At 51.7% G+C, this 19,197-nt stretch overlaps 6 protein-coding genes across 6 annotated transcripts; 5 read left to right on the top strand and 1 right to left on the bottom strand.

The window, feature by feature from the left end:
- Positions 1-142: 142 nt before the first annotated feature.
- Positions 143-4,388, top strand: STEHIDRAFT_148836 (uncharacterized protein). Its single transcript, XM_007307341.1, has 2 exons — positions 143-1,519; positions 1,588-4,388. Exons 1-2 carry the CDS (start codon positions 175-177, stop codon positions 3,645-3,647), a joined length of 3,405 nt encoding a protein of 1,134 aa, XP_007307403.1. The 5' UTR covers positions 143-174; the 3' UTR covers positions 3,648-4,388.
- Positions 4,389-6,182: 1,794 nt separating this feature from the next.
- Positions 6,183-8,772, top strand: STEHIDRAFT_123701 (UDP-glucose 4-epimerase). The gene is made up of 8 exons (XM_007307342.1): positions 6,183-6,226; positions 6,295-6,328; positions 6,446-6,705; positions 6,948-7,197; positions 7,264-7,306; positions 7,494-7,637; positions 7,736-7,966; positions 8,052-8,772. The coding sequence occupies exons 1-8, from the start codon at positions 6,206-6,208 to the stop codon at positions 8,194-8,196; spliced, it is 1,128 nt and encodes a 375-aa protein (XP_007307404.1). The 5' UTR covers positions 6,183-6,205; the 3' UTR covers positions 8,197-8,772.
- A 692-nt stretch (positions 8,773-9,464) lies between these two features.
- STEHIDRAFT_141083 (MFS general substrate transporter) lies at positions 9,465-12,500 on the top strand (the record flags this gene model as incomplete). The annotated part of the gene is made up of 15 exons (XM_007307343.1): positions 9,465-9,495; positions 9,573-9,756; positions 10,129-10,308; positions 10,486-10,626; positions 10,692-10,758; positions 10,828-10,925; positions 10,979-11,011; positions 11,069-11,131; positions 11,196-11,310; positions 11,375-11,671; positions 11,734-11,779; positions 11,847-11,911; positions 11,991-12,171; positions 12,232-12,280; positions 12,361-12,500. Coding segments are annotated over 15 exons (1,689 nt in total), but the record flags the coding sequence as incomplete, so codon positions are not given.
- Positions 12,501-13,124: 624 nt separating this feature from the next.
- Positions 13,125-14,087, bottom strand: STEHIDRAFT_159849 (uncharacterized protein; the record flags this gene model as incomplete). The annotated part of the gene is made up of 1 exon (XM_007307344.1): positions 13,125-14,087. One exon carries the CDS (start codon positions 14,085-14,087, stop codon positions 13,125-13,127), a length of 963 nt encoding a protein of 320 aa, XP_007307406.1.
- A 1,378-nt stretch (positions 14,088-15,465) lies between these two features.
- Positions 15,466-16,240, top strand: STEHIDRAFT_101360 (rotamase-domain-containing protein). Its single transcript, XM_007307345.1, has 3 exons — positions 15,466-15,507; positions 15,562-15,795; positions 15,859-16,240. The coding sequence occupies exons 1-3, from the start codon at positions 15,505-15,507 to the stop codon at positions 16,123-16,125; spliced, it is 504 nt and encodes a 167-aa protein (XP_007307407.1). The 5' UTR covers positions 15,466-15,504; the 3' UTR covers positions 16,126-16,240.
- Positions 16,241-16,913: 673 nt separating this feature from the next.
- On the top strand, positions 16,914-18,876 carry STEHIDRAFT_159851 (uncharacterized protein; the record flags this gene model as incomplete). The annotated part of the gene is made up of 8 exons (XM_007307346.1): positions 16,914-17,174; positions 17,249-17,311; positions 17,379-17,531; positions 17,604-17,863; positions 17,929-17,953; positions 18,027-18,437; positions 18,512-18,691; positions 18,769-18,876. The coding sequence occupies 8 exons, from the start codon at positions 16,914-16,916 to the stop codon at positions 18,874-18,876; spliced, it is 1,461 nt and encodes a 486-aa protein (XP_007307408.1).
- Between the last annotated feature and the right edge of the window lie 321 nt (positions 18,877-19,197).

Raw genomic sequence — 19,197 nt, forward strand, 5'->3', positions numbered from 1 at the left:
GCCTCGTCTTCTACCTCCCTAGCTTATCCTCTATCCCAGGAAGAGTTTGAGCGCCGAAGATGGTTGGCAACCCACACTCAACCTCTTCCGCCGAACTGGAACCCCAACGACGACCCCGTTTTCGCAAGATGGGCCCACCGCCAGACCTTGATTCCTGGAACAGACAGTGCCGTCATGCCTTCCGCATTCGACAACTTATTTTTCGACCCCATCACCAAGAAAATGAAAGACAAGAAGAATAAGCGAAATCATAATCGAAAGCGTTCGCCAGGCCATGAAAAGAAGAAGAAGAACATATTCTTCACCTGGCATATGTTCGTGGAAGATGTCGAGAGGTTTGCTGCTGCAAATGACCCCGAGTATATTCCACAGAACTTTCAGCGACAAGATTTCGTCAGAATGGCAGGGAAGATGTGGAGGGAATTGCCGTTGGATGACAAGGTGAAGCTAAACCTCATAGGCATAGCAGAAGCCAAGCTCTTGAAAGCAATAGCTTTAAAGCGTTTGAGACTTCCCCAGTATCTCGAGCGCGGTAACCCTACGGCGAGGAAGAAGTGGAAGGAAATCGCTGAAGCAGCTGAGAGAGGTCGAGGTAGTAATACAGCGGCACGCCCAGGAAAACGGAAGGACAGAGATGATGGTGACGCCCAGGTGGATACATTAAACGGTGAAGGAGACAGGAGCTCATCGTCGAAGAAGAGGCGAATTTGGAACGTAGACGAAGAACATTACGAGGACCCAGTTCCCGCACCACCGTCCTCACGGAGCGCGCCCTCTGGTAAAGGTTTCGACTCTCTACCTCGTCGGCTCGCGAAGTTCTTCGAGACAGTTCGTACGGCGCTGCTGAAGCTGGATCCCAGCGGGCTGCATGGATTTCTCATGCTTGTCCCTACCAATACACAAATCTACCGCTCGATGCTCTCCGCTGTTAAATCATCGACCGCTTCTTCCTCCTTCGGTCCACAACCACCCGAGGTATACGAAACTATGGCAAAGAGAGGCCTCCTTGAGTCTTTCCTCAAGGGAACATTTCCGCGACCACGGGTGTTTGACCCTCGATTGTTCCCGGATTCGTCGACGAAAACTACGAGCGAGATCCACCGCGAGTTCATTTTCGTTAACAAGCATCTCGTGAGCGTCTTCAAGAAGACCGACTCGGAGAAAGCGAAATCCTCCCCCAAGGACCTCGAACAGGACACGTTCAAGACCTTCATCACCCTGGTTGTTATCCTTCACAACCTCGGGCATGCTCTCTCGTCGCACTACAGTGGTCCTGGGATCACAGCCCATGTCGCATCTTTCCCGTATCACATTAAGACCAGATCTGACGATGACCGGAAGTCGTCCATGGTATTTTTTCCTGAGCCAGGGTTCTTAGTCGAGCAGGCCTTCTTTGGTGGCATCATCGGGGTCGCCTGGGAGCATGACTTTGACCGAAGTGCAAGAAAACCTCAGCTCTGGACGAACCAGATCAAGTCCCTTTCTATGCACTGTAGAGGCGGGAGTACGTATGCGCTAGGTTCGCTCTTACTTCACGATGTTTTCTCCAACTCGCTAGTGCTAAATTCATCACAATTTTTACTATAGATGCATCGCTTCTCCAGGCCAAGCTCGACCGCCAGGACTTCGATGTTCCCTTCGATGTATCCAACCTCCCTCGACTATCGCTGTCGAACATCAGTCTACGCACATGCGCGAATTTGAACTCTGATCATCTTCATCTCTCGATCATGGGGGACGATACAGGCCATCTATTTCGAGGCAAACACTCCCTACCGTCCTCCGCGTACGAACGTTACGAGATTTTCGACGATACGAGTGCACAAGGCTCGATGCCACCGCCACCCGCGCCACTCTGGAATTCAAAAGACGTGGCGCCCGCGGCGTGGGCCCAAACCCAGCCAGGGACTGCTTCCACTTCGCAATCACACCAACTCTCGCGCCATCAAGCCTCGTCTTCGCGCTCTGGACTGCACACCCACACCCATCCATATTCCAGTTCACAAACACAGCCGCACCAGACGCAGCATCCGCCCGGGTCACATCCCCCATCGCAGCCAGACTGGTCATCCACCAGTGCAGCGTCGACATCTTCGGACCCATACTCTACTCAAACCGTCCATGATTCATACATACCTGGTGCCCATCCTCAATCCTACGCCCAACCTTCCCAATCCGTCTCCACAACGTACCCTCCCACTACCTCTCTCCCTCAGAATCAATCACATTCCATCGCCGAGATCGCCCAAACACCAGCTTCTCAGCTTTATCCTCCACAATCTTACCCGTCTCGCCCGCCTCCACCGCCCAGTCCCGTCAACCTTCCGGTCGACCAAGCGACCCTTGACCTCTTCGCAGCCCAAGCCCTCGGCATCGGAGGTGGCGCTGACGTCGATGATCTTGACTGGATGGCTGATCTGGAGGATGGCGATGGTGAAGGTTCTTGGGATCAATACGCGGATCAAATCCAGTACTATGCCGTCGACGAGGAGGGAGATTCGGACGGCGAGCAGGACGAGGAATCAGGCCGGGACACGACCGCGCAAGCTCCGCTCGAGGGCAGCGTTCTAGTGGATGCGCAAGGTCAGGCTGTTATGCCTGCCTACAACCAGTCCCATGTTCACAACGTCATGGATGCATCGTACGGAGCAGTAGTCGCCGCGGACGCTGGTTGTCCTCAAACTAAACCCTCTGACCCCGGAGCATACCAGGCTCCCGTTCCCGCCGTCGGTTTACACGGTGTGCCGCAGAACGAGTACGTGACTTGGCCGTCACAAGCGTCGCAGGCGGAGTACAGTGCTCAGATGCACTCGGGCGTTGAACCTGATGGCGCGGTATACGCCTTTGTACCTGATCCGAGTCTGCTCTCTACCGTCGACGGTCCCAGCTCAGGCTTTCCCTACGCCTACCCTCTTCCCGAATCTACCAGCACGCATACGGGTGGAGGATATTATGGAGATTTTCAGCAGTATCAGTCACAACCCTTCGACCCTAGCGCCGCCGCTCCTCAGGTGCCCATCGGTGGCGGGTCGTACGCTGTGCCACAAAAGCATTACCCCTACGCGGAGCCGGTTATCAACACAACTCAGGCCCAGCCGTACCCGTCTACCGCCTCTACTGCTCAGATGCCTGCCGACGCTACAGGCTCGGCGTATCCTGCACCATACCCACAGCAACAGCATTATCTCTACCCTAGCCAGGGTCAGACCCCAGGTTACGATCCCATCCCTGCAACATCTGCCTATGGACCGGCCACTTCGTACGAACCTCAGCAGCAATACCCTCAGACCCAAACTTACGTCTATCCTGGTCAAGACTACCAACCCGTCTCTGGGTCTGTTCACAACTATCAAACCGCGCAAAGCGGCGAATTCGCTCAGGCTGGGGCTCAGTATTTTTCGACGCAATATGCGCCCTATCCGACAAGTGCAGGTGTCCCAGTCTCAGTCGATGCGACTTCAAACCCAATGACACATGCTCAGACTCCGGTCACTGCTGCGTCGTTCCACGGCGGTGCTGAGCAAGGGCCGGGTACTCAGTATGGGTATACGATCGCACCACCTCAGGCTGGCGGATCGGGGTATCTCCCACCTTCGAATGCAAGCGCGAATGCGAACGGAGAATGGCGGGGTGGATATAGTTCGTAGAGGGGGATCGTCCTTTCGTGGGTGGCTCGCGCTGGAGGTTAGTATGTGGCGTGGCGTGGCGTGCGTTGGTGGATGTGGACGGATGCGTTCAACTCAAGTCACGGTTGCTTTCTGTGTCTTTCTTCTTCTTCTTCTTCTTCTTCTTCTCTCTTTATCTCTCTCTTATTTAGCTTCGTTCTACTTTCTCTTATGCTAACCACGTGTACGTACGTTTTCCCTTCGCTCCGTTCGTCCTTCACTGGAGCTCTAGGATGCATTGTTATTAGCTAACGTTCTGGACTCTGTTTTTGTCCCGGCTCGGAAGCACAGATTTTCATGCTACTTAGTTGCTGGATCTTTCTTACTTATATCATTCGTCGTTCTCCATCTTCGTCTTTCTACTTTTTCTTTTCAGGCCTCCGGGTCTTTGGATATCTTCGTTCTCAGAGTCTATATCGCAGACTCGAATCTTTTTTGCGACTTTCTTCATGCGCGATTGGATGGATGGATCTGCTGTACTGTACTGCTAATAAAACGCACACCGAGTGTCTTCGCGCCTTCTCTCCTCGCCTTTTTTTCCTTTTTTTCCTCCCCTCTGTCTTCTTCACAATTTTATTTTTCTATTTTTCTCTCTGGATCTATATCTCTAACACTATATCCACTCCTCTCTGGATCTCACCGCTGCGTCACATCTCTACATGGAAGCAAACCATTACAGAATCTGTTGTACTCACTGACCTTTGAAATTATTCTTCGACACCCCCTCCTTCACAAGTGCCGCAAACTGTGGCTCACCTAGATCTTCTCGGGGAAAGTCGGGTTACGCCACTGCCTGTTCTAATGATGAGTGGCCCAAGAGTTGCCCAGAGTCGCCAGAGGAAGATATTGGGCGCTCGCCCACGGAAAAAGGGGCTCGATAGTTCGCCACATTCGGAGGAAGGTGGGACAGAACGCCTAGAGTAGTCCGGGTACATTTGTCGTAAGTGAACGGAGACCGAGTCGTAAGTCGTCAGAAGGAGAGAGCTAGGATTTTGGAGACGAGAACGAGCGAGAGCTGGAGGGATGAGGCCGCTGGAATTGGGGTATGTATGCAGGGACTGGAATTTGGGCATGCGTAGTAAGAGACAAGAATGAGGGGTGGTGTAAAGTACGAACGGGAATTCGGGTATGGATAGGGGAGGACATGCGGAGGGTATGTATGTAAGAACTGGAATGCAGGGAGCTGTTGGATGTGTAAGAAACTGGAATTCAGGGAAATGTGGGAGATGCGTAAGAACTGGAATTCGGGTATGGTGAAAACGGGAATTCGGGTAGAGTGAAAACGGGAATTCGGGTATAGGTGGGGAGTGGAGCTCGGGACGACGACGGTCGTGGAAGGCGCCTTGATCCGTCTGAGCCGTAGGGTTCCGATGGGCCCACAGTCATGCGTAGTTTATGTTCGTGGACGAAAGCGTTGCGTTTGCGTGGTTTCAAGAGGATGCTTGTTCCAAAGCGGAGTGCGACGATGGAGGGCAGAGGGTGCACAAGCCAGTCGCTTCCGAGCGAGATATCTGCGACAAAGAACAGCGTCCGACGCACGAGGACCGTCAAACTCTAGTATCGATTGGTCGTTCGACTCTGGTTCGCAGCTTCCGAAGACAAGCCGAACGACGCGGGCACGAAGAGGCCGTGCGCACTAGAGAACAAAGGAGATGAAGGCGAAGGTCAATGACGCAAGGAGTTCCGAAATCCGTCGGCACTCGAGTTCGTGTGATGCAGTACGAAGCAGACGTCGTAAGTTACCTGCGGAACGTTACTTATCGTGGCCATCGAGCACCGAAAAGCGAGTGGAGGCACATGTACCCAGGAGGACGAACGGGAATTCGGCAGTTTTTTAAGTTCGACGCTGACGATGGTGAGACCGAGTCGGATGAGGAGTGTACCTCGGCGCTCAAAGCACCCGTAGAAGAAACGGCTCGGATCCTTCGTCGTGCTGCTTTAGAAGTGCGACAGCAGTACAGTCAAGGTCAAAATATTTCGAGAAATGCGTCAGAAATGCAGAAAGAGAGGATATTAGATGGACTCTGGCCAGCCGGAGAGTGCTCCCCGGTACTAGAGCGCATGGATACGATATGAGGGCCCATCGACAGCTGATGGGGCGCCATGAGTGAACCTGAGAGAAACGGGAATTCAGAAACGGGAATTCGAGTAGCGGACCGTATGGGACGGAGGGGTGGCCCGAATGGGCGTTGTCGAGGCACACGGCCTGTATTTCGATACAGGCTTGAAAATGTAGTTAAAAGTATGCATAAATTGAGCGAAATGCGGGCGACAATTGCGAGAAGCGAGTGGGAGAGAGGAAAGAGAGAAACAGGGAGGAGGAAGACGAGGGGATATGCCGGGGAAGTCCGAGCCAGATCGGGGGTGCATGGTCGTTGATGTTTCTCCGCTCTCGTCCCCGCACGACGCATCTCGCCCTCGTTCGAGCACCCCCGGTCAGCCGAAGACCCCCCATCGCATCCCTTATAAACCCCAGCCCAGCCGTCTTCGCTCGCCTTTTTCTCTAGCAACCACAACCCACACCCACAACTTCACTCATAATGTCTCCTGAACCTCTCAAGGTACGCCATCTATTGCTCTCACCGCCACTCTGCTCGCAATTCTCATCTTTTTCCGCTCGTTTTTACAGCGCGTTTTGGTCACTGGAGGCGCAGGCTATATCGGTGCGTCTAAACTGTCCTCTTATTTTCCATATAGGAATGTTTATGCTCATTGATATCCCAACATTCGGTCTCGTGCGTCACATATACGGGTCCATCATACCTTCATCCGCCCAACAGGCTCTCACGTCGTCTACGTCCTTCAAGCGACAAGACAATACAAAGTCATCTCCATCGACAACTATCACAACTCATACCCGAGGGCCGTCGACAAGCTGCAGCAGATCGCACGCGAATCGCTCCCTGAAAACCCGACAGAGCAGGACAAAGATTCCGCGGAGATCGACGCGCATACTGTCGATTTGACAGATAAGGCGGCAGTGCGAGGTGTCTTTGAGAAATACGGCAAGGGCGGGATTTATGGCGTCATTCATATCGCTGTGAGTAACTTTTTTTCTATGTTTTTGGGGAGATGTGGCGACCGGGCCTGTTCTATGCTGTTCGGAGTCATACTCTGCGTATGTCGTGAAAACAGAAGTGCATAATGCAACTCTGCTCTGATTCTAGACACTCGATGAATAATGAGTTCATCCTCTCCGGCTGTTGACCACACTTACTACCTCCTATCTCACATTTTTTGCCTCCTATCTCGCATTCGCTAATATTTTGTCTCTTTCCATAGGCCTACAAAGCTGTTGGCGAATCGACAGAAATCCCCCTCACCTACTACGAAAACAATGTCTCTGCTACTATCTTCCTCCTCCAACTCATGTCCGAGTTTGACTGCACGAAGTTCGTCTACTCTTCCTCCGCCACCGTCTACGGTACCCCGCCGGTGATCCCGATCCCGGAGTCGACGAGGCTGAAGGCGGATAGTCCATACGGGAAGAGTAAGGTTATGTGCGAGACGATCGTAGAGGACTTGGTGAACTGTACGTCCGTTGGTTTTCTAGGAATGTGGCGACCGGTATTAATGAGGTTTTTTCTTGGTGATATAGCTGATCCTCAAAGGTGGCGCGCAATCTCGCTTCGGTACTTCAAGTGAGTTTCAATTCAATTTCACCCGATCGTCTCTGTTCAACGTTCATTCCTCACTCCCACCCTCGCCTCGCCTCCCTATCTCCCCATTCGTCCATTGATCCGCTACCTTTTCGCAACTCCTCACCATCTCGTCGCATTCGCTTGTGCTTAACTCTCCTACTAACACTCATGGTTCAATCTTCTCTAGTCCTGCAGGCGCCCACCCATCAGGCTTGATCGGCGAAGATCCTCGTGGCCGACCAGGTAACCTGCTCCCATTGCTGGCACACATGGCCGTCGGGCGCATCAAGGAGGATGTCCTGAAGGTTTTCGGAAATGATTACCCTACTCCGTACGTCTCCCTTTATCCATTCTCACCTCTCTTTCCTCTTTTCGAGGCCTTCAATACTCTTTGAAAATAGCTAATTCCGATGTGTCGCACACGAACAGTGACGGCACCTGTGTTCGTGACTACCTTCATGTCCTCGATCTCGCCTCTGGCCATCTCCTCGCTCTCGACGCTCTCTCTGACCACTCGAAAGTCTTCGAGAACACGCCTGGGGAGGCGAGGTATAAGGCTTATAACCTTGGACGGGGTAGGGGCTTCAGCGTGTTGCAGATCCTGGAGGCGATGAAGAAAGCGACTGGATTCCAATATGGGCATGAGTTCGTCGGGAGGCGGTGAGTTTGCTTAACCTCTTCTCTTTCTTCGACCTCCTAGGCACGCGTTGTCCTGATTTTTTCTTCTTTTGCGACGGCGATCTAGACGCGGCGATGTCCCAGACCTGACCGCGGACCCCACTCTGGCCGAGAAAGAGCTGGGCTTCAAGGCGCCTCAAGATCTCGAGACGATGTGCAAGGATCTCTGGAACTGGCAGTCGAAGAACCCGGAGGGCTATGGTGAGGACTAAGCTTCTCGCCTTGGCTCTCGCGCCGTTGTACGTTTTTGGATGATGAACGCTGACCGAAGTTGAAGTTTGGAAAGACGGGAAGCTGGTGAAGATTGAGGAGGCTTGAAAGAAAAGTCGATGAAGAATGGAATTGGAATGATGGACGGCCGTCGGACTAATCAGCAATTATTGTTGGATTCATATTTTTCTTTTCTTTTTGCTTACCTCTACTCTCCTCTGCCCTCTACCTCCCACCCCTCCCTCCTCCCCTCACTTCTCACTCGTAAACCCGTATTTTTACTATCTACCCGACGTGCCGGTGCATTCGTGATTTGTGTTTAGTGATACAGACGAAGAATACTGTACAGATCGTACATACGGTACATACATACAAACTAGAGAAGAAGACCTAAAGATGCCTATGTATTTGAACTTTTTTCCCCCTTATCCCCCCTCCACAACCTCGTAGCTTCAACGCTTCATCGCTTGTCATTCGTCGTTCGTCGTTCGTAATTCTGGCTAGCCGGACCATGACCGTTTCGATACTTCCTTACCTTTCTTTTATTGAAGTTCGTTCCCTTCGAACGCCGTTCAAAAATTATAATGATATCCGTTCCATGAATAATGCAAATGATGAATGATCTCGAGCGCTGCTATTCCCCCATGTTCGGTCCAATTGCTTGTTTGATGTGGCGAGTGGCGATCGTGGGAAAGTATCTTCTTTGACTCCGTTCCGGAATTTCCCGATCCCTGTCATGGCGCCAACTGGTTTCTCCGCACTGCCTGGTCCTCTCGTTTATGCGCTTGCAGACACTACGTATTTCAGCTTGAAAGAACTGTGATCCGTCTCGTCTTGACAAATCCTGCAAATACAAAGTTGTTGGCTCTTGTTCGACTTCGATTTATACCGTGCGGCACTTGGACCCTCTTGGACCGTGACTTTCCAGCTTCGAAGCAGGTCGCATTATTATCGCACCATTGCTACTGGCTCTGTGTCTCGCTTACTGACATCATGAACACCCAATTTATCGTATAAAATGTTCCATTCACCCTCCTTCTCTGACGACTGATTCTTATTGACGGTTTGCCAGTTGTTCTCTCACTACTAGTAGCCTCACTTCGCGAAGTCCACGGGCTCAGCTAGAGCGCTCTTTCGTGGACAAAACCCTCCTGAACGAGCGAACGTGTATGTCCTATGACTCGTATGCGTATCCTTAGTTTGCGTCAAGGGTTTCGGCTGTGTGGTCAGATGGCTGGACCAGGTGCTGTGACACCTTCCCACGATATCGATGCCAGGACGATGGGATTTCAAGGTCGGAGGTGAGCTATTTTTTCTCTATTTTCCTGGCGATTTGTTCTTCCTAGCTGATTATTCTCGTACTCCTTCAATTTCCCAGTATGTTGCCAAGACATCCTATATCAGCAGAGTCCTGCCAATTATAAACTCGTACCGCAGCCTACGTGGTATGAGCGTACGAACTTGAGCTCGAGCCGCTTGTATGCGCAGACGAAATTTGAACTCCATCAACCACCCGAGAAGACCAATCAGATGTTCTTGCTTCCCCCTGCCAGTCAGGACGCGTGCGCTCGCGTAACTTAACAGAGCCAGAGCACCTCCTAAATATTGAGTTCACGGGTCCGATTCAGACCTTGAGAGCTTGGGAGTATGTGCGGCGCTTTGGTTTAGGATGATGCTGTCATTTGGCACTGGTATAAAACTGTATGCTTCTTCTCTTACCATACGGGCGGTGGATACTTCCTACGCGAAGGACTCTGCGAGTGAAGGCGATATATAGGTCAAGGTTTGACGGGAAGGTGGGGTTCCTTTCCTTCTCTTCCCCTCTTCCCCCACCTGATTCAGATACGGGCGAGTTATAGAGATGGTCTTCGGTATACTTGGTATAACTCCTTTATTTCGTCTCTTCGTCAGACGCAGAACGCATGGCCTGATAGCCTGCTCGTAGAAGACAAAGACTCCGCCCAAGTTCCTGGTACCACTCTTCTCTCTGAGCTGAGCGTTCGTCATGGACACGGCGCGGTCATCAATACTGTGGCTCATAAACTAAAGAGAGGGACGGGAAGAGATTCGCATGTAGTGTTGAATCCTCAGCCTTCCGATGATCCTAGGGATCCGTGCGTTCATTCACCCTGCTCCTTCATATTACTATCAAACTGAGGACCGCGTGTGACTTCCACTAGGCTGAACTGGCCGAGGTGGAAGAAGGAGGCGTGTTTCTGGACTTTGTAGATCCTCCGCCCTCTCTGCGACAAAGAATAAAGCTAACTATCGACAACGGATGATTCCCACAGAGCCTTCGCCGCTTCGCTCGATGGCGCGCTTTCACCCATGACGGGCCCGAGCTATGTTCTTCTCTCCAGCCAATTTGGCGTTTCGGTCGATGAGGTGGCGTCGACCTTTGGAGCAATTTTGCTAGGATTGGGATGCTTCATGTGCGTTTTTGGTGCGACGTTGCAGCGGTGTTTGACGTTGACGGTCAAGCATTTGGTTGGTGTAGGTTCATCCAGGGGTCCTTCGCGGTGAAGTTTGGGCATAGGATCGTCTATCTGTGCTCTGTGTTTCTGGTGCGTACGGATTCACTTATTCGTCTGTGGCGGTCATTCATGAATACCCGCCCATGGAACGAACTTCAGATGTTCATAGCCTGTATTTGGTGTGCACTCAGCCCGAACTTGGCCTCGATCAGAGCTTCACGAGTGTTTCAAGGGTTCGGAATGTCGGCTCTGCAAAGGTGCGCAGGCTTCATGTCTGTCTTTCCGATGCAGGCCTGACATTCGACATCAGTCTCGTAGCATCGAGTATCGAGCAGATTTTCTTGTAAGTTTACCATTGTAGATAGCGGCCAAAGTAAAGACTGACGCGCCTGGTGGACAGTATTCACGAGCGCGGCGCGCGGACGGTCATCTGGAGTTTCTCGATTATGGCCGGGATTACGCTGTATGCTTCCGACTTCTGCAATCTGCATCAATTATATGTACTGATGAAGACCACTCGCTGTCAGGGGTCCTCTGATATACGGCTACGTCGTGCAAAACCTGACATGGCAGCTGGGATTCTGGTTCGTGAGCATTCCGCTGGGCCTCTGCACGCTGATGGTGTTTTTCTTTGTGCCGGAGGTGCGTAGATCCGTTTCATTTCTTGTCCTTCTCGCTGATGAGAACGTTTCTACTTGGCCACCAGACGACTTTCGACCGCCCTGCTGCAATTGGCCGCACCACCGCCCAAGCCACTCGATTTGATGATCTAGAGAAGGAAGCCAATATCGAGACAAAGAAGTCTCCCTCTGTCGACGAGAACGAAATTGAATCGGAAGAGAGCGCCCCTTCGTCGCCAAATGAAGCAACACAGCACTCAAGAGCCACACCTCAGCCGAAGCCGAGTTACCTGTCTCAGTTGAAGGTCTGGAATGGTACGTTCAGCGACGAGCCGCTGTGGAAATTGGTGATGAGACCGTTGCCGTTCATGTGCTCGCCTGTGGTGCGTATATTCGTATGCTCTGCAGGATGTCATGTTGCTGATAATAATTGCCCTCTGGACAGACTGTGTTCTTGTTCTTGACACATGGAATGCAAACTGCTTGGCTGAGTGCGTCCTCATCCCGTGAAGTGGATATCGACGATGTGAACAGCAATAATTGTTGTCTCCTTTTCAGGTTTGCTCCCCATCTGCTCTTCCACGATATTCACCATTGAATACGGCTTCAATGCCTCCCAAATTGTATGTAATACAACATCCCGACCGTCCCTCACCTTCTCATGCATATCCTTCCCGCCAATAAACTATAAATTCTTTCCAGGGTCTCACAAACCTCGGTGGCATCGTCGGCATCATCCTCGCCATGGCCATAACGGGCCCATTGACAGATTGGGGCGCCGTTTGGCTCTCGAAGAGGAACGGAGGCGTGTATGAGCCTGAATTCAGACTGATATTCATGTCGACCATGTTATTTGGGGTGTTTGGATACGCGGGTTGGGCTGGTGCGTTTTTCATATCCTTTGTTGATCGTCTAGTGCGGAGACTGAAATAGATGGCGACAGTCGGCACGGTGAATAATATGCCTTGGATCGGTGCGGTTGCGTGTCTTGCGTGAGTCCTCCACTTCGTTTACTTTTTCCCTCTATCCTCCTTCCCTCCATCTTCTCTGATACACGTCTCCGGGGATATAGCATGGCCAACTTCTCAATGGTCGTCTCCGGTGCAGCCGCCGTGACCTACCTCCTCGACACCCATGGACCCAACGCCCTCCACTGTCTCGCCATCTCCAACTTCCTCAAGAACATGGTCCTCTACGGTTTCTCGTTCTTCGCAAACGGCATGGTTGAGACGAGAGGCGTAAAGGTATCGTTGTTGATCCTGGCTGCGTGTCAGGCCGGATGCGGTCTTTCGAGCATTGCAATGTATGTTTGCGGAAAGAGGGTCAGGGCGTGGGTGAGTGGATTTCTCCTTTTCTTTCGTCATTCTGAGGATAAGGGCGGTGGTGTATCAACACGGATGCTAACGAATGGTGTGCACGATTCGACAGATATCGAGACATCCGGAGATATTCACCGTATCGGGGTGAGGACTTGAGGAGATCATACGGTGGGACTTGACATCACGAAAGGAGCTATACAGGTCCTGATTATCATGAAGTATCGTGTCTACTAACGTCTATTTTGTATGAGTACCGTATTAGGATGTGCATGCGTAGGAATGTACGATTATAGCTACAGGGCTACTGGACACGATGTAACACATCAAGGCTACAGGATCGGATACACAATATAAGACTCGATTCCGAGGTCTGCAGTCGAAACATCGGAATATAGCAGAACCACAACCAACATCCGACGACCAGATGTATGACGATGCCACATCCACGCCACCCGCCTAGCCAGACAATTCCCTCGCCCAAAGTCTGTCACCACTACTTCGACTGCGATGACCTAACTCAATAATAACCCATCCTTCGCCTTCTCAAAGACGAGTCTTGTCTCTCCACCCCCTTCCCATAATCATACGCCCCTTCACTCACAGCCGGCATCATCATCACCGGCGCTGGAGGCATGGACTCACGTGTCCCATATCCATATCCATGTCCACGTCCATGTCCACGCCCATACTCGCCGTTAACATTGCTCGGAGGCGTGAAGAAACTCTTCGCCTTTGGCGAGAAATGCCCCTCAATATTCCTTCCAGCTGGGACTTCTTGAGGTTTCGCTCCGATCCACCACAGTTTTGGCCTGAAAGAAGGTGCGAACGGGTTGAGAGAGTCTCCTTCGACAGTCGCGCCTGCGGAACCTTCTTTGACACGGATTTGTGAGAGTGAGGCGGCGAGGTTGCGGCTGCGAGTGGACGAGAATGAGCGAGAAGGGGTGAAGAGCACGGTGTGGTTTGAGATGAAAGGTGTTTGGGCCTGTGTTTGGCTCTGGGACTTGGATTGGAACTGGGCATGTCCGTTGGATTGGAGCTCTAAGTTTGTGGGTGTGGTGAGGTCGATGATACCGCCAGAAATCGAGGACGAAGAGGACATGGAAGAGGAAAGGGTGGATGAGGAGAAGCTTTGGGTGAGGAGTGGAACCTGAGCGTAGTCGTCGTCGTCGGTGCTGTCGCCATCGTTATCATCCTCGAGGTACATGTCTAGCGTTTGTGATGTACCGGGAATGTCGATGGACATCCTATGCAGCATCGAATTGGACCTCGAGAGACCTTGTATGTCGGAAATATCAATCGCATCGGACGATCCGCCGTGGTTCGGGAGAAGAGAGAGGAGGAAGGAATTGACGCTGCCTTCATCCATGGAATAGTCGAGGTTCGTGCTGTCGTGAGAGGTCTCCGACTCTGAGCCAAAGGTTTCGGGGAGAGGAGTCATCATTGCCTTCAGGAGCTCGAGATCGATGCCAGAGGTAGCCATAGCGAGGCAGAGCAGCAGAGGGTGGAAAAGAGGTTCCGAGGAAGAGAAGGTACGCGAGGGGCTGCTGCTTAGAATGAGGTGCCGGTACATCGAGTTGATGGCGTCCCGGCGGTCACTGATCGACTTGTACTCGGGTGTGAACCAAGAGGAGCGAAGTATAAGGTCAGAAGGTTGTAGCTTGTACACAGTCGCCTAGAGTACTGAGTGAGAAGAAGCAGCAGGGATGAAGACAAGCGTAATACGACGTACAGCATAGCGTCCAGCGCAGAAGCGAAACATGGCCAGTAGAGCTATGAGGAATCCTGCGCACAGTATCGGGATATCACGTGTGCTCAAGAACATGCACGAAGAAGGATTCCTAGAAGAGCCCATGGGCAATAGCATGCACATTGGCAACTCAAGAACAGGAAGAGACAAGAGAGGCTGAAGACGAGATACATGGCGAGCGACTCTCTCGATGGCAGCAGCTATCCATGCTGCAGAGCGAGCGACAGGAAACGCCGTTGTTGCTCTGGCAGTAGCTACGGCATAGAGAGAGGTCGTGGTAGGAATGGTGTCCTGTGGATTAACGGCGAGGTTGCGCAGAGGTTCGTCAACCCATCGGCTGACGTCCTGTGAAAGAGAGTGAAGTAGATTAAACGGCGGCATAGACGATCCAATTACTTGTAGAGCGCGAGAATGTTAGGGCGATGACAAGTGGCAGGCGACTGGCGCGCTACGAAGAGCGGGGGGCTTGGATGTAGTGGAAGGCGTCCTGGAGGCGAACGTTGGATTTGTGCGTCAGACAGCTCACATCTTGTCAGCGGCATACGCCAAGCCTTCCCGGAGTGACTCGGCCTTTGGAGGAAAACGATCTTCTCATGCAGCTTCATCTGCAATAGAGTCTGCCTCGGAACGGTGATCGCGATCGTCGCAGGAAAGAGCAAAATAACATGTCGGTCTGAGAGGACTTACTCCGATCATAATGCTAATATTGATTGACATAGAGAAAACGAGAGTTTGAGAGTAACATGTAACAAGATGAAAGGTGGAGTCTGGACAGTCACTGGTCGCAGTGTAGCCCTGGCGTTCCAGTAAGGTCGACGATAAGGTTGAATCATGAGCCCGGGATTGCTATGCCAGTCGAGCTCAATGCATAGGACGTATACCAGCTGTCAAGCGCAGGAATTCAGCTGAGTTTGGCGGCCTCAGTATTTCAGTCTATCGGGAGGTGCATTGAACATTGAACTTGCGTTGAACTTCAAGCTACGTGTCACGATCTACTGCGTTTGTAATAGGGGTAGCTGGATAAAGAAGTTTACTCCCACGGTTGATGTCTGCTAGTGATGTCAACATTTACGTCCTTCTTCCTGTCCAGTACCACCACCATCACCTTCATCTCTCGAAATATATAAACAAATCAACAATCTCTGACGATATGGTGAGCTCAACCTGGTGAATTGTCTGATATGATCGCTCAAGAAACTTCGATCAGTCTGGATGGGAAGTTCGAATGTCTGGCTCGCGTGGCGTGCCGTATTTCTTCAATCAGCAAACCAAACAATCCAGCTGGGAAATCCCTGCAGGTCTTACCCAGGAGCAAGTTCAAGCTCTTCCTGGAGCGGCTGATTATCTGGGAGGTGGAGCTGGAGGGCGCCCTGCGCAGGTTCGCGCCAGCCACCTGCTCGTGAAGCACAGTGGTAGCAGGAGGCCATCGAGCTGGAAGGAGGTACGAGTGCTCCATAATATTCCTCTCAATTTCGACTTACCAACAAATCTGGTCTTTTACCAGCCAAAAATCACGCGCTCCAAGGAAGATGCCATCGCCATACTCAAGGAGTACAACGACGAGATCAACGGTTCGGCTTCCAAGTTCGCTGAACTCGCCCAAATTCATTCCGATTGTTCTTCACACGACCACGGCGGAGACCTGGGCTGGTTTAAGCCAGGACAGATGCAGAAACCCTTCGAAGACACCGCTTATTCCCTTCAGGTGGGGCAGATCAGCGATGTGGTTAGCTCGGACAGCGGTGTCCATCTGATCATGAGGACGGGTTGAGATTTTGGATAATGGAAAATCAAGTGGAATAAGGGAAGCTTTTCTTTGTAATAATATTCAGAGCCTATAGCTGCATTCGGGCACTATTCAATGGAATCGTCGATTCGGTTCGAACCATCTGTCCTTTTTGTGTACCAGCGCGAAGTTCTTCCGCGGTCACCGCGTCAAATGTTCGGTCAGCCTCGACGTCTCTCCACTGAAAGATCTTGCCAGCGCTCCAGCTCCTCATCATCTGCTACCCGTCGCCTGTGATTTGAGTAACCTGAACGCACAACACTAGGGAGGTTGAAATCGGAACTCGGCACAAAACCGAAACTCGTGTTTCTGAGTGCTGCTTACAACAGATGTTGCATTTTTTTTGTACACTTCAGATGTGTAGCTATCAAGCTATATTCCTATATTTTCTAACATTTGTTTGAGGACATGTTGAAGAGAAAACCCGAGTTTCGGTTTTGAAACGAGTTCCGGGAATTGCCGATTTCAACCTCCCTACTAACGGTGACCTACCACATAGTCCCGATGGATTTAATAAGTCACCGAATGTATGGCTCGGGATACTCATCGCGATTGCAGCTCTCCACATCCTTGAAACCGTGGCCTCGATGGTAAGCCTCGTTCTGATCTTCTATATTAGCTCGCAGCCAATGGCAGCAAGAGGTTCCACGCAACTGCATTCGAGTTCACCGCCCCCTAAATTAATGTGGCTCGTCGCCTATATCTAACACCTCCTGCTCCTCCATTCGATCTTCGTCTTCGACACTACACCCACAACCACATTCTAACACTCGATGGCGGCCTCTTCTCGTTCTAGCCAGTATCTGAATGACTATCTCAATGAACGAGCGGAACGGGTCAACAACCTCCAAGCGGAGGTGAACCAGCTTCAAGCTGAAAACCAAGTCCTTCACGTCAAGCTCGCAGAGGAGAAGACGAAGAATGCGCAAAACGAGGCGTCGATGAAGGCAATGAAAGTATGCTTAAACAGCTTGATAGACACTGCGGCTACGTCTACGCGGACTAGTGATGGGTTCGATACAGAAGTTACGACAGTGAGTGTATTGGTAGCAATACCCTACTCTACCGTCCGTGGTCGCTCGTTCTGACGATTTGTCCCTTCTTTCAGGATCAGCGCAAGCGAAGACGGGTCGATGACTCTGATGCTATCAGCATCAGCGATGAAGCAGAGGTCCGTCCATCGTTGATCGCGTACTCTTTTCCAACTCTGAGTGAAATATTTACAACTCGCTTCACAGGAAGAGCCTGCAGACTCCTCCAATTCTAGTACTGTTGTACCAACGACGCGTCCGTCTCAGGGTACATCGAGGCAGAAGACGCCTACCTCGAGCGCGGCGCAATCTTCTCGTCAACGCAGGAGCTTCCAGGCTCCAACAACCCCGCTCGAAGAGGTCTGTCCATCGTTGAATTCCTACTCTCTCAACTCAAAACATTGACTGAAATATTTTCAACTCGCTTCACAGGAAGAGCCCACACACCCCTTCAATTCTAGTACTGTTGTCCCTACGACGCCGAGGCGGGATGCGTCTACCTCGAGTGTGGCGCAATCATCTCGTCAACTTAGAGGCATTGGGGCTCCAACAACCCCGCTCGAACTAAGCCAGCATAAAGAGTCAAACTCCAGCGCATCCACTCGTAATGATACAGGCTCGAACTTAGCCAACGTCCCAAGAATCATAGTTCACCAGCGGGATATCGAGGAGCATCATTCAGTGCGGGCTCCGTGAGTACTCGCGCCTCTGCTCCTTAATTAGATGCCTCTCTTGAAACTTACTTACGAGGCTACAGGCATGCGCGCAGCAAATCCGCGAGAGTCAGTCCACGACCCCTTTCCCACATCAACTCTTTGTACTTATTATTTCCCCTCTGCCATCTGGGATCCGCAGGGCGCATGGGACCACCATTGGCAGCTCTCATCTCTCTGCGACAGCATAATAGACTATCGACTCTCTCAGCCACTTCGTGCTGTCAACTCGAACCACAACTTCACCGACTTTGCCATTCCGGCCGCTGAGGATGGGCTTTCCCCGCCCGTCGGCGACTTTAGTGTATTCTCGACCCTCTCAGTCATGAAAACGAGCGACTTTGAGTGTTTAAAGATTAATGATCTGTATCATCCACATGCACCTACGAAGCCGGGAGGTTTCGGCGTTCTGTTCGGTGGGCCTGAGTATGAGACGGGCGGTGTCGAGTTGGTGGTCAGAGAGGAGGCTGCAATGTGGAAGTATTATGGATATTACGAAATAATAAAGCTCGAGAGGGTCGGGTGGGCAGAGTGGAATGCGGTCAATTACGATGTGAGTTGATTGTTCCTCTTCCCCTGCGCGTTTGAGCGAAACTGACATTCCCGTGTACTGTGGTTTGGCCCCAGGTTCGGTGGAATTGGGCCCGCTATTTCGCATCTCACTTGACGGGCTCTGACTTGTCCTCCTGGGCGGCGGCTGCCCGTGGTCTCAGCCGTGAACCTAACGAAATCGATATCGAAGACCTGAGGAAGTTCGGGAGAGCGAGTGCTGACGAGATCATGACGGAGTGGAACAAAGGACGCGCGGTATGCCCCCTTTCGCTTCAGTTTTCCCTGATATTTTTGACTCATTGTTTGACTCGGACACATGCCGCGATACTTAGTTGCCATTCGCGTGGGGGCTGCAATGTGTCGGCTACAATGAGGCATACCACAACGAGGCGCACAGGGCCGTTAAGCAGTGGGAGGAGAAGAAATCGAGGGGCAAGTGAGAATGCTGTTTCGTCGAGGGATGGAGGTCGAAGGGGATGCGTGGCCACTGAGTACGATATTGATCTGTCGGCGAGGTTTTGAAGATGCCGTTTTCTTTCTTGCTTGTGGCTTTGGTTCGCTGGATCCTCGATTGTCGCATTCGATGGCTGGCTCTGAATCGTTGACGAGCTCCATGTATTACCGTACCGAATATCTTGATATTTGACCTAACAAAAGACGTCCGCTGTTGCGAAGGCTGAGTCCCACCGTACACGACCTGTGCAAGGCGTGAACGCTTGGTGCCACTCGCGTTAAGCCAGCTGTCGGCCTTGGGACATAGT

The sequence above is a fragment of the Stereum hirsutum genome (assembly GCF_000264905.1).
Source record: "Stereum hirsutum FP-91666 SS1 unplaced genomic scaffold STEHIscaffold_13, whole genome shotgun sequence".
NCBI lineage: Eukaryota > Fungi > Basidiomycota > Agaricomycetes > Russulales > Stereaceae > Stereum > Stereum hirsutum.

Coding starts and splice junctions, on each gene's coding strand:
- STEHIDRAFT_148836 (XM_007307341.1), top strand. CDS start 175: ATGCCTTCCGCATTCGACAACTTATTTTTCGACCCCATCACCAAGAAA. Junction 1,520..1,587: donor CGGGAGTACGTATGCGCTAG/GTTCGCTCTTAC, acceptor TTTTTACTATAG/ATGCATCGCTTCTCCAGGCC.
- STEHIDRAFT_123701 (XM_007307342.1), top strand. CDS start 6,206: ATGTCTCCTGAACCTCTCAAG. Junction 6,227..6,294: donor TGTCTCCTGAACCTCTCAAG/GTACGCCATCTA, acceptor TCGTTTTTACAG/CGCGTTTTGGTCACTGGAGG. Junction 6,329..6,445: donor TGGAGGCGCAGGCTATATCG/GTGCGTCTAAAC, acceptor TCCGCCCAACAG/GCTCTCACGTCGTCTACGTC.
- STEHIDRAFT_101360 (XM_007307345.1), top strand. Junction 15,796..15,858: donor GGCCATCGAGCTGGAAGGAG/GTACGAGTGCTC, acceptor GTCTTTTACCAG/CCAAAAATCACGCGCTCCAA.